The sequence below is a fragment of the Lipotes vexillifer genome, unplaced genomic scaffold (genome assembly GCF_000442215.2).
Source record: "Lipotes vexillifer unplaced genomic scaffold, Lipotes_vexillifer_v1.1 scaffold459, whole genome shotgun sequence".
Taxonomy (NCBI): Eukaryota; Metazoa; Chordata; class Mammalia; order Artiodactyla; family Lipotidae; genus Lipotes; species Lipotes vexillifer.
The window spans coordinates 878,361-894,011 of NW_006769874.1; the positions used below are offsets into that span (position 1 = coordinate 878,361).

The window sequence follows — 15,651 nt, forward strand, 5'->3', positions numbered from 1 at the left end:
TTTTGTATACAGAAATTTTATTTTCACATTGAAGCAACATCGTTTCTAAGCAACACTTGGTTCCTATTATATATTTTTTTGAGGCACTTCCACAACCCGGTTCTCCTTGCCGAACCAGAACACCAGAGGTGAGTATATCGTGCCGAGAGGATTCCTGACCCCACGGCTTTGCCAGTGTTTATGCCCCTCTTCTTAAACGACTCCGGGACTTTACTGCCTCGCCTTGACAAGGACAATAAATGGAAGGAGACAAGGCGCTGAATAATAAACTTGGCATTCCGATGAATAAAGACATACTAGGTATAAAGGTGAATACTCTCCTGAGTTTCTATTCTTGTCCACTTTCGTTTTTTGAGTGCCTGAGACCCAGGAAAACGACTTATCTCAGTGAACTTACGCTTCATCTCTGTCAGCATGAGGTTTAAAGCAAGCCCTCCTCCACAATTTAATGAATAGTTGTATTTGTTTGAAAGATATGTTTTACCCTCAGAAACCTAACCTAGTTCTTAAAATTCTGATTTAGTGATATCATAACAGAAACTTTTTAAACAAGTAATTCCCTGTTGCTTTCATGTCTATTCCTGAGCTTTCCCTAAAGCCCTCTTAATTGTTGCAGAACCCATGCCTGTATCTTAATATCATGGCAGCCAGGACAAAGAAACTCAAGATGAAAAATGTGACACTGTTCCAACTGATTTGATTTCGTTAGAGAAGAACACATCAAAACCTCCATAGGTGCCAGCCTTGTGGCACAGGCGAGAGCAATGTCAAAAGAAATCTCTAGGCTGTGTCATCACCTCCCACCCCCCTCCCCCCAAACCCCACAATGTCTTTTTTTTTTTTTTACTTAAACATGCTTCACAGTTTGGTCATCTATAGATTCAACCACGTACTCTGGACACTGGGGTGAAGAGAATAAGATGTGATTGTTGAAATACAAAACACATTAGAGAACCGTCCACAGATGACTTGAAAACCTGAAGATGACATGATGCAGGACCTGAGAGAAGGACACTATTTTCAGGGTCCTCTGGCTTTCGGGACGAATCTATATCAAACCCCGAGCTGCAGAGATATTGCATCAGGCACTTTACTACTGAGCACCGTTTCAGACCAGTCCAAGTAAATTGTGTTGCTGCCCTTTTTAAAAAAAAAAAAATATATCCCTTTTTGTCAATTCTACACTGATTTCAAATACACGAACAATCTACACTACATGGTAGTATTTGTGTTGCTCTGGGTCAGGGCAAAATAAACCCGATCAACACCAGCCTAGGGTGGGGCTGGGCAGGTTCTCTACTTGGGACTTCTGAGGTGCCATTGCGAGCGACACGGGCTGAAAAGCCCTCCCCACCCGGAGCACCCCTGTGGGCACCCAGGGTGACCACCCCAAACCCTGCGCACAGCGTGGAACAAAATTAGTTAGAAATTCAATGGGGGCAAAGTTTAGTCCCTGTTGAGGACCCGAGGACCGGTCCAGTTATCAGTAAGTCCCAACAATAACGTTCGGTTTTAGGAAAACCGGACCAGCTTTCAACTCCCTGACATGGGTCTCAGGGTGACCGTGCATGTGACCACAGGAAAGGGCTCGGGATGGATGGCCCCAAGACCCGCAGCATCCTCCAGGGCGCGGCGGGGACCTGGGTACCTGCGCGCTCAGAGGCGAGGGCATTTACCTCGAGTCGGCTAAGGCTGGAGCTCTTGGAGCGCGACTTCTTGCGCAGGTACACGGAGAAGAACCTGCGCACGGTGAACTTCATGCTCAGCTCCATCGCCCGGCGCCCAGCCGCGAGGAGCCGCAGGGCCGGAGGACGCGCATCCCCGGCGCATCCCAGGCGCGCGGGGTTAGGTCCGTCTGCGGGCGCGAGCGGTCGGGAAGCCCGGCGCAGCGGCCATCGGCACGGGGCGCGGGCTGCGGGCACAAAGGGCAGGCCGAGCCGGCCACGGCGGCCGGGGGCCCAGCGATCCCTCCTCCTCCTCCTCCTCCACCTCCTCCTCCTTCTGTGTGCTTCTTTCTGTCAAGGAGAAGATTTCCAACTCAAATGCAGACCAAAAGACTTCTAGGTTCCAAAACTTCAGGGTTCCATGGATCATGATGTCCAAAATCTGCACAGGGCCTTCAATAACGGCCCTCGTTCTCAGCGCACACAAGTCAACCCCAGACCAAGGCACCCTAAGGGCAAAAACCCTCCCTCCAAGGCTTCTCCCATTAGACCCCGAACATCAGCACACACCCCCTCCCCCGGTTTCCATTTCGTATCGCGTGCGCTCAGGCAGACGGCAAACAACACAAACACGTCGATCGATCATTTTCCTTTAGCGTGTTTCATGAACGTTGCACTGGCCGAAGAAACCCAAGTGTGTAAAAGCTCATCCCTGTGTAAAAGGCTTCGGCTTCTCAGTGAAGGGGTCGAGCCAGGGGACCCAGGCCCCTCTGTCAAATTTTCACTGGATTCATTGGCCTCACTCTTGTCCCAAGCGATGGCTGGTCAGATTTCTCATGGTCATTTTTTGCCTTCCGGCTTTAGAAAGGGTCTTCAACGCCGGAGGCGCATGCCTGATGAGCCCGAGGAGGACTGCTGCGCCGCGCGGGGCGGGCGGCGAGGCGGCTCAGCTGCGCCTGTCGCTTGCTCTCTGTTCTAGTTCGTTGGCCTGTTGGGCGTTTTTCTAGCTCGGGGTGTCATGTTTTCTTTCCTTAAAGCACCCAGATACAGACTTCGGAATCATGCTCTTCTGTGCCGTACAAAACTTTAATTGCTGATTAGCAAACACTTCTAGAACATGGAACAAAAGGGTGGAGGGGTGCACCATGAGCCTGCACACGTGCGCTCTGCACCTCTCCTCGCCCCTTGGCCCCTGCGGCCCTCTTCTTGAGCCCGTCCCCGCGGCCCGGGCGCCCGGCCTGGGGGTCCGCCAGTCCTTGCCCGGGTGATGAAAGGTTCCCCAGGCAGCCCGGGACGCCGGCAGCCAGCTGGGGAAGCCTCCCAGGGCAGTGTTTGGAGAACAAAGGCACATCCGTTCTCCATGACCTCCGACTCCCATGTATAGAAAATTATCCAAACGGAAGACTTATCAGGGCCTGAACACAGAGTGTCCTGAGTCAGGGCTCTCAGAAACCAGCTGCAGGGCTGCAGGGGATTTGCCTTAAAGGGGAACACCCTTTGTTTTTCCTTTATTCCTAGAAATGCTCACCAGAGGGCTGTAGGCAGTTCCAGATTTGTGAGTTTAGGACTCTGTGCAGCCTTCTGTTTTCCTCTTGTGCACTGTCCACGTATTTTTATGTTTAAAACAGGGCCAAACAATCTTATTAGCATACTGCCACCAGCCCCTGAAAAGTCCAGAAGCATTCTTGCACCGCTGCTGTGTGCCAAGTACTGCTTGGCTAGGCAGACTGTGAAAAATCTACATGTCACATCATCCCTTGGCTTAATCAAAGGTCGCATTAATACTTGTGTCAGGCTATCTTTGCTAAAGTGTGTGAAGACAGCGGATGCTCCCAGGTAAGAACTGGTAAGTTCATGTTGCATCTGGGTCAAGAGGTGAAGTCAGACAGTCTCCCTGAGGTTTAATGGTGGTAAGCACAGTTTAGCATCAAGATGCTGGCACTGCCATTTCCTTGCTTGATGAGCTTGAGCACACTTCCATGTTCTGTGTTCCCATTGTGCATCCCTAAGATGAAAATATGCCCCAAACCGGTTCCTGCTTCCCGCAAGGATTCTTCTGCTGGAGGGCTGTTGTACCTACGCTGGGAATGAGCTTCTTACCGCCCTGGGCCTCCCGCCACCGCCACTCAGGTATCCCAGCTCTAAGCAAACAAAGACACGCCAGGGCTGTGCCATGTTGCTTCTCTGTTAAAGACAGCAGCTGACGGACATCAGACATCGGGCTGGTCACCTGCTCCAAGAATGAGGAAGAAGCCGGCTGTGGGTAGATGGTACAAGTCAGAGACAGGAGTATGGTTTGTCAATGATGCTAGCTCAGGGGCACCCTGCTCAGAGCAATAGCCTTGGGGCAGGCTTGTGTTTTACAAACAAGAGCATTTTGAGACTTCCCTGGTGGTCCAGTGGTTAAGACTCCACACTCCCAATGCAGGGGGCCTGGGTTTTGATCCCTGGTCAGGGAACTAGATCCCGCATGCCGCAACTAAGAGCCCATATGCTGCAACGAAGACCCGACGCAGCCAAATAAGTAAATAATTTTTTTTTTTTTTTTACAAGGAGCATGTGGACCTGTTGTAACAGGACCGGGAAGGCAGTGTCTTATGGGACATCCACGATCCCTCACAGCTGAGTGCTACAAAATGGCTCTGTTGAACTTGGACATCTCAAAAGAAAACAAAAAGCAGCTTCCGTATTTCAACTGAGAAATTCATTTCATTGCTAGAACAAGTCTGTTTGCCCTTCTTCCAGTAAAACAGAGGTATATCAAAGTCTCTGGCAATCATTTACCACCAAACCCTCCAGACCACCAAATCTGGGGTAGGTATCAGGGCCCACTTTAACCTGGGTCCAAATGATCTCTAGCAAATTTTGGGAAAGAAAAAGTGAGCTTAATAAAGCCTGGGCTGGTGCCCAGACGATGGGGTGGGGAAGCCTGGAGAGAAGACCAAAAGCTCAGCAGACACCTGATCATCTTGAGTTTCTCCCCGACTTAAGCACAATCAGTCTGGGACTGAATTCCATGGCTAATGCTGCTTCCGAGAGAGGACCAGACTGGCTGGTGTGCAGTCGATTCAGCTGAACACACGATTATCGAGCTCCTCTGAGCACCTGGCCCAGTGCTCGGCCCAGGGGAAACGGACGTGATTGTGACGCAGCTCCTGACCTCCAGAGAAGTTCACAGCCGTGTGTTAGAGAAGGAAAGTGAATAGACAAATCGGATGCAGGTTTTACATAATGTGAAAGAAACATGTAAGAAAATGCTACAGGAACAGAGATAAATGAGGAGCGAATCCTAACTGGAGAAGCCGAGGAGGCGGCATTTGGGGCGAGCTCTGCGGACAAGGACGCGTGTCCTGGACAGACAGAGGGGACGCGGTCCCCAGCTGCCGAAGAACAGGATTATTGAGAACTTGGAACAAACAGAATTTCATGATTGATGAACGGAAAGTAAAGTTCCTATACACAAGAGGTCCCCGATACACAAGAGGTTAACGATTTCAGAATTCCAAGGATGATAACCGACAGCCTTCCAAAGCCCTGGAGCTGCCCCTTCTCTGAGAACACAGGACGCCCTGGGCAGGAAGGGGAGGGAGGCTTTTGACAGCAAGGTGACTGGCAGAAGCTGTGCCATTCCACCTTCCCTTCCCTCCACCCAAAGGACTTTCCGGGGTTGGGGGGATGCCCCCTCCTTTATTTCAAGCCCCACCATGAGAACTGTGATGTGCCGGGGCCTGGCTTCTAAAGGAGGGAGCAGGGCGGCCATGGCCCCGGGGAGGCACCAGGAGGGACTGCTCACGGAGTGGCCTGCGTTCCCAGGGCTTGTGGGGAAAAGGATATATCAATGTCTCCAACAGATGAGACGTGGCCGTGCAGGAGACGGGCACGTTTGGAGGTCCCTGAGGCCCTGCCCGGCACCAGGCCCAAGGCTGAAGGAAGAATTCTAAGTAACCCCCAAAATGAAAGGCGCTGTCCTCCCCTGCTGTCCTGCAGCTGGGGAGGGAGGGCACGGGGGGAGGGTCTCCAGCCACAATAACCTCGGAAGAAGACGAGACAGCTGAGCATGAGAGGAGGGGTCAGCTGGGCCAGGAGCAGTTTAAGTACGTCTTCATCTCTCCTCCCCTCCCGCTCTGACCCTGAAAAGGATATGCTGCAGGCTTCCAGTGTGATGGAAATTCAAGCTGGGCAAAGAGAATGTCTGAGTCTGATCAGTCCTAGGACTGGAAACACTAACTTCCTGATCAAGTTTAAAACCTAAAGTGAATGCAGTTGTCTCTTGTTCAAGAGAGGGAAGGAAAGCCGTCGAAATTGCCAGGGTCCTTTCACTGCCCACTCTTCCGACAAAGAGTGGAAGGTGTGTGATGATCCAAGCACAAGCCAGGTTTGTGCAACAAACCAGTTACGATGGAAGCGGTCAGTGCAGAGTCGAGAATGCCGTCCAGGGTTGCAACCTGGAGATTCAAATTTAACCCTCAAGGGCCACGGAGGTCAGACGCCCAGCCACGCAGGGTGGGGTGGCAGGGAAGGGAAAGAACACGGCCAGCCCTGACACAGGCCTGTGGACCTAATTCACTTTCCATGTAGCCAAAAACAACAACGAAAACTCAAGTCGAGAACTTAAGGTGGTCTCAGATGGTTCTGAGCCCAGGTGCCCAGCAGAAACACACAGAAATGCTCTCTAGAGAAATCCACATTAAACCCAGGATTCAAAGAATTCCTCGCACACAGTTACCAGGAGCACAAGCTTACAGCCACTGAACGCACAGTTCACAAGGACACGGGGTATCGGCAAAGCCAGCAAGACAACCGACTACAGAATCAGACGCGTGGACTTCAGCTGCTGGACTTAGCAGACGTCGAATGGAAAATTATCAAATCTAACATGCTTTAAGGAAATAAAAGGAAGAAATGAAAATGTGATGTACAAACAAGAGACTGTAAAAATGAATAAAATACTTCTGGAAATGAAACGATGTAGTCCTGGACACGGAACAGATGTAGCTGAACATAGATGTCCTCTTTGTTAAAGAGCAAATACGATACAGCTGTGGCTCGGGGAGCGATATCTAAAAACGTACAGTGGTAAGCAGCATCGCATCGTGGAATGTACGTCAGAAAGTGAAACATCTTGAATTAAATTTCTACCCACTGTTCCGATTATGACTTCACCTTTGCCAAAATCCTCCGAGCCTTTAGAACTGAGGGTGACTTTGTCAAGGGGACATTTGGCAGTGTCTGGAGACATTTTGGGTTGTCACAACTGGGGGTGACAGGAAGGATGCTGCTGGCATCTAGTGGGCAGAGGCCAGGGATGCTGATGAATCTCCACAGTGCACAGGACATCCCCGCCAAGAACGATCCCATCCAAAACGCGTCAGCGCTGAGGTCCAGAAAGCCCACTCTGTGTGATGAAGGGGGAGCTGGGGAGGGGAGGGGGTAGGGGAGAAACCTGTCTACTTTCCTCTCAAGCTTGTCACCGACAAAACTGGCAACCCCACACAGTAAACCAGTATGAGAAAGTGCTCTGTAAAGTGCTCAGCAAAGACGCTACTTGTTAAAATCCTGGAGTTTCACACAGAAAAATCAATGACATGCCTGGGAAAGGAGTAGATCCCCCTTTTCTAGAATTTTAAGCTGAAAGCTCTCTCCGTTAAACTCTACTGTCCTGTGCAGGGCACGGCCAGTCACCCCACCGCCCGAACCAGAAGGTGAGAAATAGCCACTCTGTCACTCCTTCACTGCGTATGTGTAACGACCCAGCCTTGTGATACTTTCTAAGTAGCGTTCCTGTCTCCCTTCCTTCCGGCCCCGCAATCGGTAACCGTTCGTGCAGGAATATAGTAACTCCTGGCTCAGTGCTGCTCCTCCCCGCCCCATGCCGGCAACCCGTCTGCAATCCCGCTACCAAAGCAATCTGTTTAGAAGCAAACAGCACGCCACAGCTCCAGCGTCGGCAGGACTGAAGTGCGACCCCAGAGCCAGGAGGCCGTGTTCTCTGCCATCACGGCACCCTCTCCTCCTGGGCCCACTGCGCGCACACCCGTGTCAACAGGAACGTCCAGCCTCCACTGCGCTGTGGCCACTGCCTGGACGTCCTTCCCACCCGCTTTCCCACCTTCTTCAAGATTCACTATTGTTGCTGGGAAGCCTGATGGAATCCCCGCGCCCGCAGGCTGTGCTAGGGAGTCCTCCCCTGGGGTCCTTGCTTTACTTACTATGCTGGGTTACGACTCCTGGCTTCTTCTGTGTGTCGCTTGCCCACCTGGAAGCACTCGGGATGGCCACTCTCTAGAGCAAGCACTCTGTGCACGCTGGCTTAAAGGGATTCTGCGATGACTGTTGTCAGAGATTTGTTGGTTATGAAGATCTGGGCCTACATTATTATTCCATCTCTGTAACACACTGGGAACCCTATGAAACACACACAGTGAACCCCATCTTATGAGGTGGAGAAACTGAGGCCCAGGGAGGTGAACCAACCGTCTAAACTGACACAACAAGAGAAGAATTCAGACAAGGTCTGCATATCCAGGACCTCACAGATTCACAGTGTATCAAGCAATAGTGGCTGGGCATCAAAAGAGAGCACTAGAAGGGGTGGCGACCACGGGGTGACAGGCTGGGGTCCCCATTTCCCTAGACAACTGCACTTGCCCAGGAAATGCCACTGGGGCCAAGGGTCCGCCATCAGAGCATCTCACAGACAGAAGTCCAGGTGGCAGCCACCAGCGGCTTCACTACGGCCTTGGGGACAGACAGCGTGAGTGCCTTTGGCAGCAGAATGCTGTGCTCTGGGAGCAGAAAGCCTAGGTTTCCTTGTGAAAGCTTAGTTTACTCAGGATGCAGCGGAGGGACACCAAGGTGAGTCGTCTGACTACACGTCCGTGCCGCGGTAGGAAATTTGAAAACATTAATGCCACTGCTCTCACTTGGTCTTTTCTAATTATCAGTGTTTTAAAGGGGGGAGGGGCAAAACCCCACATTCTGTCAGCGGGAGGCGACAGCATCCGTAGGACTTCCGGGTTTGAGCTTCACTATTGTTTACATGTTGTTACAGGTTGGGTTGTGTCCCCTCTAAAAGCACGTTAGAACCCTGACCCCCAGGACCTGAGACTGTGGCCTTATTTGAAAATAGGGTCAGTGCAGACACAGTAAGATGAGGTCACGCTGGTGTGGGGCGGGCATAATCCAGTGAGACTGGTGTCCTCGTACGAAGGCCACATGAAGGCAGACAGTGGAGGAGGCCACGTGGACGGAGGCAGAGAAGGGAGAGATGCAGCCATGGCCAGAAGCTAGAAGAGGCAGGAAAGATTCCCCACAGGTTTCAGAGGACCAGGGGCCTCCTGATGCTTTGATCTTGGACTTCAGGCCTTCAGAATGATGAGACAATACACTTCTGTTGTTTTAAGCCACCCTGTTGGTGGGGCTTTGTGCTGGCAGCCCTTTGTTGTGGAGACGAACACGCTTCTCATCCCACAAATGTGCAGTGAGCCTTCATGACAAAGACGGTCAGTAAGAAGGCTCACGACTGAACGGAGAATCTGGAATAACGGTATGTGAGGAAACCGACCTGTGAATAGAGAAATAAGGGCTTTTTCTTGTCAACCTGAGCCTATACATAAATTAGAGAGGAACTTTAAAAGGAAGGGAGTTAGCCGGAAAGAGGAAACAGGTTACAACTGTCGCAGGAAGGATTTTTGCAACTTAAAAAGAAAAAAAAAAAAAAAAGACCTCTTATAATAGAGAAGTCTCTCAAGACCTGGAATTGGGTACAAAGGAGAATGTGAAATCCTTGCCAGAATTTTTTTTAGCAGGAAATGTTCATCTTTTAAAAAATATTTCATAGACATCTACAGCCTTTCAGGCACTAGATGTTTATATTAGGGATGGGAACTAGATGAGCACATTAAAAAAATACTCAGAGACACTAAAAACAAAACCATAGGGGTTTAGGCTCCATGGCGTGTAGTGTCCTGTGGTCCATCCCTCATCATCCTCATGAGAAGGCCACAGGACCAGGCTGGGGCAGGGTGAGGGCATTCTTGGCAATACAGCGGGTTACGTATGTAGAAGCAGATTTCCTGAGATACGTAAAACAAAGGGAAAATCCTCTCTCTTTTTTTTTAAAGCATGGCGGAGCCAATAGTAAGTGGGGGAAAACAAACTTAGACAAAGGATGAGCATGAGAAGATGTTCTCCGAAGGTAAGCAGCGTTCTGAGCAGCATTTGTCCTGTAGCCCGTGTCAATCCCTGTGATGGAGACCCAGGTCTTGTCAGGGTCTGGGGAATGGGCGGGTTGGGGGAGAACGGGAGAAAGCCTGGGGCCCACACGCAGGGTGGGAAGGCAGGTCAGACCCACCCTGAATGTCAGGACCCTGGTGGGGCAGAGCCTAAGGTAAGCTGGGGAATTCTCTCCCTGCAGGAGAAGTGTTGCCTACGCAGGTGTGAGCACTAGAAAGAGAAAGAGGTTCTCCTCTGATGTGTCTGTGGCTCTTCGTCATGCCAGTGGAGGCCAAAATTCACACCCCGAAAAACTTCAAGCCACATATTTGCTTTTTCTTTTTCCGTTTTTTTTTTTTTTTTTTTTTAGCCTCTCCAGCTGCGGAGCACAGGCTCCGGACGCGCAGGCTCAGCGGCCATGGCTCACGGGCCCAGCCGCTCCGCGGCACGCGGGATCTTCCCGGACCGGGGCACGAACCCGCGTCCCCCGCGTCGGCAGGCGGACTCCCGACCACTGCGCCACCAGGGAAGCCCAACTTTTTAAAGATCCCAGCTTATAGCAGCCTGAGGGCCACATGGAAGCAAATGTCAGTACTCTGGAGGGGTCTCAAAGTTTAACCACAGAAAAAATTATCAGGAACATGGGCTCACGATCATGAATTGCTAAATACACGAGGAGGTAAGCCACCGGGAGCAAAGAGTGAGTAGACACAGCAAGTTGCCGAATCAGACGTGTGAAGACTGCAGAGGCTGAAACTTTCGTATAAATAATATAAAATACATTTGCTTAATATGTTTAAAGACCAAAAAGGGGGCCTGAAGACATTACAAGGAAATTAGAGGTTATAAAATGGTCCAGCAGATTTGTAAACAAAAGTAGAACTTTAAAAATAAAATCGTGGGCTTCCCTGGTGGCTCAGTGGTTGAGAGTCCGCCTGCCGACGCAGGGGACACGGGTTCGTGCCCCGGTCCAGGAGGATCCCGCGTGCCGCGGAGCGGCTGGGCCCGTGAGCCATGGCCGCTGAGCCTGCGCGTCCGGAGCCTGTGCTCCGCAGCTGGAGAGGCCACAGCAGTGAGAGGCCCGCGTGCCGCAAAAAATAATAATAAATAAATAAAATCGTAATGATGTAAATTTAAAAATAGGTAGATTAAATAGCACTTTAGACAAAGTCCAAGAAAGAGTTGCTAAAGGAAAAGTTAGATCTGCTGAAAATTCACAGAATGCAAACCAGAAAGACACTTCCAGATCAAGAACCTGAGAAAGTTCACTACCAATGAAAACATATGGGGAGAGCTAAACACTCATGGACTGCATAAAAAGAAATAAAAATCAAGTTAGAAATGAAACCTTGATTGAAAAAACATCATATGCATAAGGAGGGTGATCAGAGTTACAATCTTCTAACGTCCTTGTATTTTTTCTGGAAGTCAATAAAGATGCAGATTACTTTTAGACTAAGTTAAATATACATGCTAAAATTTCTAGAGCAACCAATGAAAAAGTAGAAATTCACTGTGTACAGTTGTCCATTGGTATCCATGGGGAACTGGTTCCAAGACCCCCTCGGATACCAAAATCTGCAGATGCTCAATCCCTTATATAAAGTGCTGTCGTACCATTGGTGGATCCAAGGTTGGTTGAATCCATAGATGCTGAATTTGCAGATATGGGAGAGCTGACTGCAATTCTTAAATTAACAGAGACAAAAGTATAGAGCAAGAAAATATTCCAGAAGTAGACAAGAAAGAAGGGAAAAAAGAAATTCAGAAAAAGGAGGATAAGTGGAAAACACAAGCTGTTGGGAGTGGCAACCACCCGTGGCAAGCGTGTCTCTGCATTCGTCATCCATTCATGCCGAGTGTGTGAGGAACATGTTGCACACTGAGCATTCTTAACCCATTTCTCAGGGTTGTGTTTGCAGCGAGCAACTTTGCAGGATGAGGTAACATTTTCCTCCAGGACAAAGAACAGGCTTGCTTACCCCTTGCTATAAACACAAGGTCCCCAAGCTCAGTGTTCCTCGACTGGGATGCAGGTTCACTGTGAGCATAGCATCCATCTGCTTCCCCTTCACTGCACCTTGAGTGGTGGGGAGCAAAGGAAACCAATGCAAATATGGTAACTCATGTCACTAGACTGGTAACCTCCCTTCTCTCTGATCCTGGAAGCTTATGTCTTCTTGCAACACCCATAAAACAGGAACATGCTAATTGTTAGTTTGAACGTAAGGCAAAGTCAGATCCTAGACCTTACACAAACTAACAGCATAGGAACAAATCAAAATATATCAAAAATTACAATCAGTGTGAGTGGGCTGAACTCTCCAGTTCAAAGACAAACATTGCCAAAGTGGTTTAAAATGAATGTAGTTATAGAGACATTTCTAAAATAAGAGACACAGAAAGTCTGAAATAAAAGAATGGAAAAGATATATCATGCAAATACTGAGAGGAGAGCTGATGAAGCAATATAAACGCAATACAAATTGCACACAAGCATTTGAAGACATAAAAAACTCACTAAATACTGATGAAGTTTAAATTCACCAGGAAGATACAATATTTCCAAACTCGTATGCCCCAGATAATAAAGATTCAAAATATATTGATCAAAAATTGACAGAATCAAGAGGAGAAACCTGCAAATCCATTATCGTTTGGGAAAATATCCAACACATCTCGCAAGCAGAGGAACAAAAATATCCAACACATCTCGCAAGCAGAGGAACAAAAATATCCAACACATCTCGCAAGCAGAGGAACAAAAATCAGTAAATATGTGAATAATTAAACAATACATTTAAGAAAGTTGACATAAAGGATACGTATATATATCCAAAAACTTTAGATCGTGCATTCTTTCCAAGTTCATATGAAATATTCACAAAAAGTTGACCATGTTTTAATCTAGGCACAAAACACAGAGCAGCAAACTATCTAAAAACTAATCTCACAAGTAATTGTGGCCATGTAGATTGATTTTTCTCACCATACCACAAGGATCACTTTTATGTCATTATTAATAACCCCATATGATTGGAAAAGTTTTAAGTACAATTTTAATAGGATTCCCTCTGTCAGAGGCTTTAAGAAACAGCCATAATGTTTTGACACAAACCTCAAACTTATTTCCAGGTCAGTGCCTTGGGCTGCCTTTCTTTTCCTACAAACCCAAGCGGGGCTGCCAGTCTCACCCAAATCTATGGAAACAGCCTGATGCCAAGAACTGAACTGACCTCAGCCCTTCCGACTCATCTCTCCACACTCTTCTGCTCCCGGGCTCCAGCTACACTGACCTGCTCTCAGCTCTCAGATATGCCCCCTCCTCATTCTCTCGGGGCCACTGCACATCCAGTTACCCCCAGCTGGACCATGCTGTGCTCCCACTCGCACTCACGAGGTTAGACTCCACCTCTAGCTCTCACCTCCAATACCAGTCCTTCAGAGATGCTTTCCAAGAACCCCCAGGATCAGCCAGTCCCCACCTGAGATGCTCTTAAGGCGACGGCAGCTATTTAGACTGGAATGCTCAGGTGTACACGTGTGACGATTCGGTTCATTCTTGTTCCCAACGGACTGTAGACTCTACAAGGGCAGGAATCGTGTCTATTTTGCAAACCACTAACCACGCTGCCTGTCATGATGCCTGAACATGCAAAGCAAAGATCTGCTGAGTGGACATGTGAGCGAATCAGGCAGTGCACTGCCAGGCCGAGAGCCATCAGTGCTTTCAACACAATGTGCTTTGTGACGCAGGACGGAGGGGAGAATGAGGACTGACTTGGAAAGATCAGCTGCCCACTTCTTCTCTCCCTCCCTCTTCCTGTCTTTCAGCCAGTAATTAGCACATCACCTCCCATAACTGAGGGCCAAATCAGCTGTACGCTAAGGACATATGACATCTAGTTTCCAAAAACAAGAGAATTCTTTTGCAGGGAACAGATGTTAGACTCACAATGGTACGTCCTGAAGTTCGACGCTGTGTACAACCCACATTTCTGAGCCAACGTGCCCCACCTCCTGTGTCTGCATCTCCAGCCCATGACGTCACTGCTTCCGGTTATTCCTGTGACTGTGCTTCCTTCCTGGGACAACTGGCTGGGGAGTCTGGTGACTTCAGGAAGTCAGAGACTCCAATCCTGACACCCTCTGCCAGGAGCAACTGCCTCAGCTAAATCTCCCAACCTTCTCGAGAAGGATTAGACTAAAGTTGCAAACATGAAAGCATATTGCAAAAGCATTTTAGCTTGGAAATCTTTTAAATGACGGTCTAAAAATGTGAAAAACCTGGCAATTTGTCGTTTTCATGTAGCATTAACATGACTGGGGGTGTGGCTGGTGTCCCCCAAAACACAGTTTGAAGTCCCAACCCACAAAGCTGTGAGTGAGACCTTATTTGGAAATAGGGTCTTTGCAAATGCAATCAAGTTAAGATGTGGTCACAACTGGATGAAGGTTGGCCCTAAATCCAACGTCTGGTGCCCTTGTAAGACACACACCCACAGAGAGAATACCATGCAACCATGGAGACAGGGATTGGAGCGATGCGTCTACACGCCAGGGGACGCCAAGACTCGCCAGCACCAGAAGCTGGAGACAGATTCTCCAGCACCCTCAGAGAGCACAGCCCTGCCAACGCCTTGGCAAGGGGAGAGCACCATGAGAGCCGGGGGTAGGGCGGGGGCCTTGGGGGTCACTTCTTTGAGAAGTGCTGGTGCAAGAAGCCCCCCGTAGAAAGAATTAGGGTCCCCGACACTGCGTCCCAGAAGATGATCCCGCCTTCAGGGAGGGCCGGGTGAGCCAGGAGGATGTGTCCAGGATAGAGGCTGAGCCCCAGGACAGGCCACCCCGGCGGGGGGCTCCCTCTGCACAGACACAGCCTCTGGAAAAAAGAGTAGACCCACCCTACTTGGGGTTTCCTCCTCTCCTAGGACTTATCCTTTCCATGTCAATGCCGCTGACAGTCAATTCCACGGCTTAACTTTGTTCTTTGAATACCACAGCTCTTCTTTTGGTGGAAGATTTGTTTTGTTTTGTTTCTCCTACGGCCTCTGGGAATGCACCGATTGTGGGGCGACCCAGCCCCGCTCAGGATGGGCATCCATGCTTCCCGTGTTCAATCTTTCCTTGTCTGAGCTGCTTTCCCTTCTGTCCACAGCCCGGCTGTGCGGACTGACGTCTGCTGGTCGAGGGGACACCAACCACACCCCCAGTCATGATAACGACACACACTTGCACCGCTGTGCCCGCAGCATGCAAGCCTCCGCGCTCAGGGCAGGAAACGGCTGTGGAGGGCGTGTGGGAAGCCACCTGCCTCCCGTGGCCCTAGGACCCTCCCAGGTATGCGGCGAGGGCTTCTGAGTTTGGGGGTCATTCCACAAGCCATTCGGATATGTTTTAAAAGTCTGGTCAAGCCCCCCTTTATCTATGACTTCTATGATTTCCCATTCTTTTTAGGAAGAAAGCCAAGCAAGTCCCTTTGAACCCACAAGGTGGGTTCTTCAACCTCTTTCCTTGCTTCTCAGCAATAGGAACTCTTTACTACAGTGGTTCTGACTTACTTGAAATCACCCAAATAGAGTGTTTCTGTTATTTTTCAAAAAATAGAATCTTCATTTGTTCAATTTCCTCTGATCCTTCAAGAATTCATTTAGAACCGCCTCTTTTGGGAAACTTTCCTACACACACACACAGGCGGGCACACACGTGTGCACACACTGATACAGACATCCACACACACACTGCCCCAGCCCTGATTTTCATGCTCTTTCCC

At 49.4% G+C, this 15,651-nt stretch overlaps 1 protein-coding gene across 3 annotated transcripts in view; it reads right to left on the bottom strand.

Moving 5' to 3' along the window:
* RPS6KA2 (ribosomal protein S6 kinase A2) overlaps nt 1-15,651 on the bottom strand; it is a 369,352-nt gene that overhangs the window by 162,762 nt on the left and 190,939 nt on the right. Inside the window, exon 1 of one of the 3 annotated variants that reach the window (XM_007445913.1) lies at nt 1,677-1,978. The exons of the other annotated variants lie outside the window; for them this stretch is intronic. Coding sequence (XP_007445975.1) covers nt 1,677-1,772 — 96 coding nt within the window. The 5' untranslated portion in view covers nt 1,773-1,978. Of the gene's footprint in view, nt 1-1,676; nt 1,979-15,651 lie in introns of those variants that run through there. 3 annotated transcript variants of the gene reach the window in all.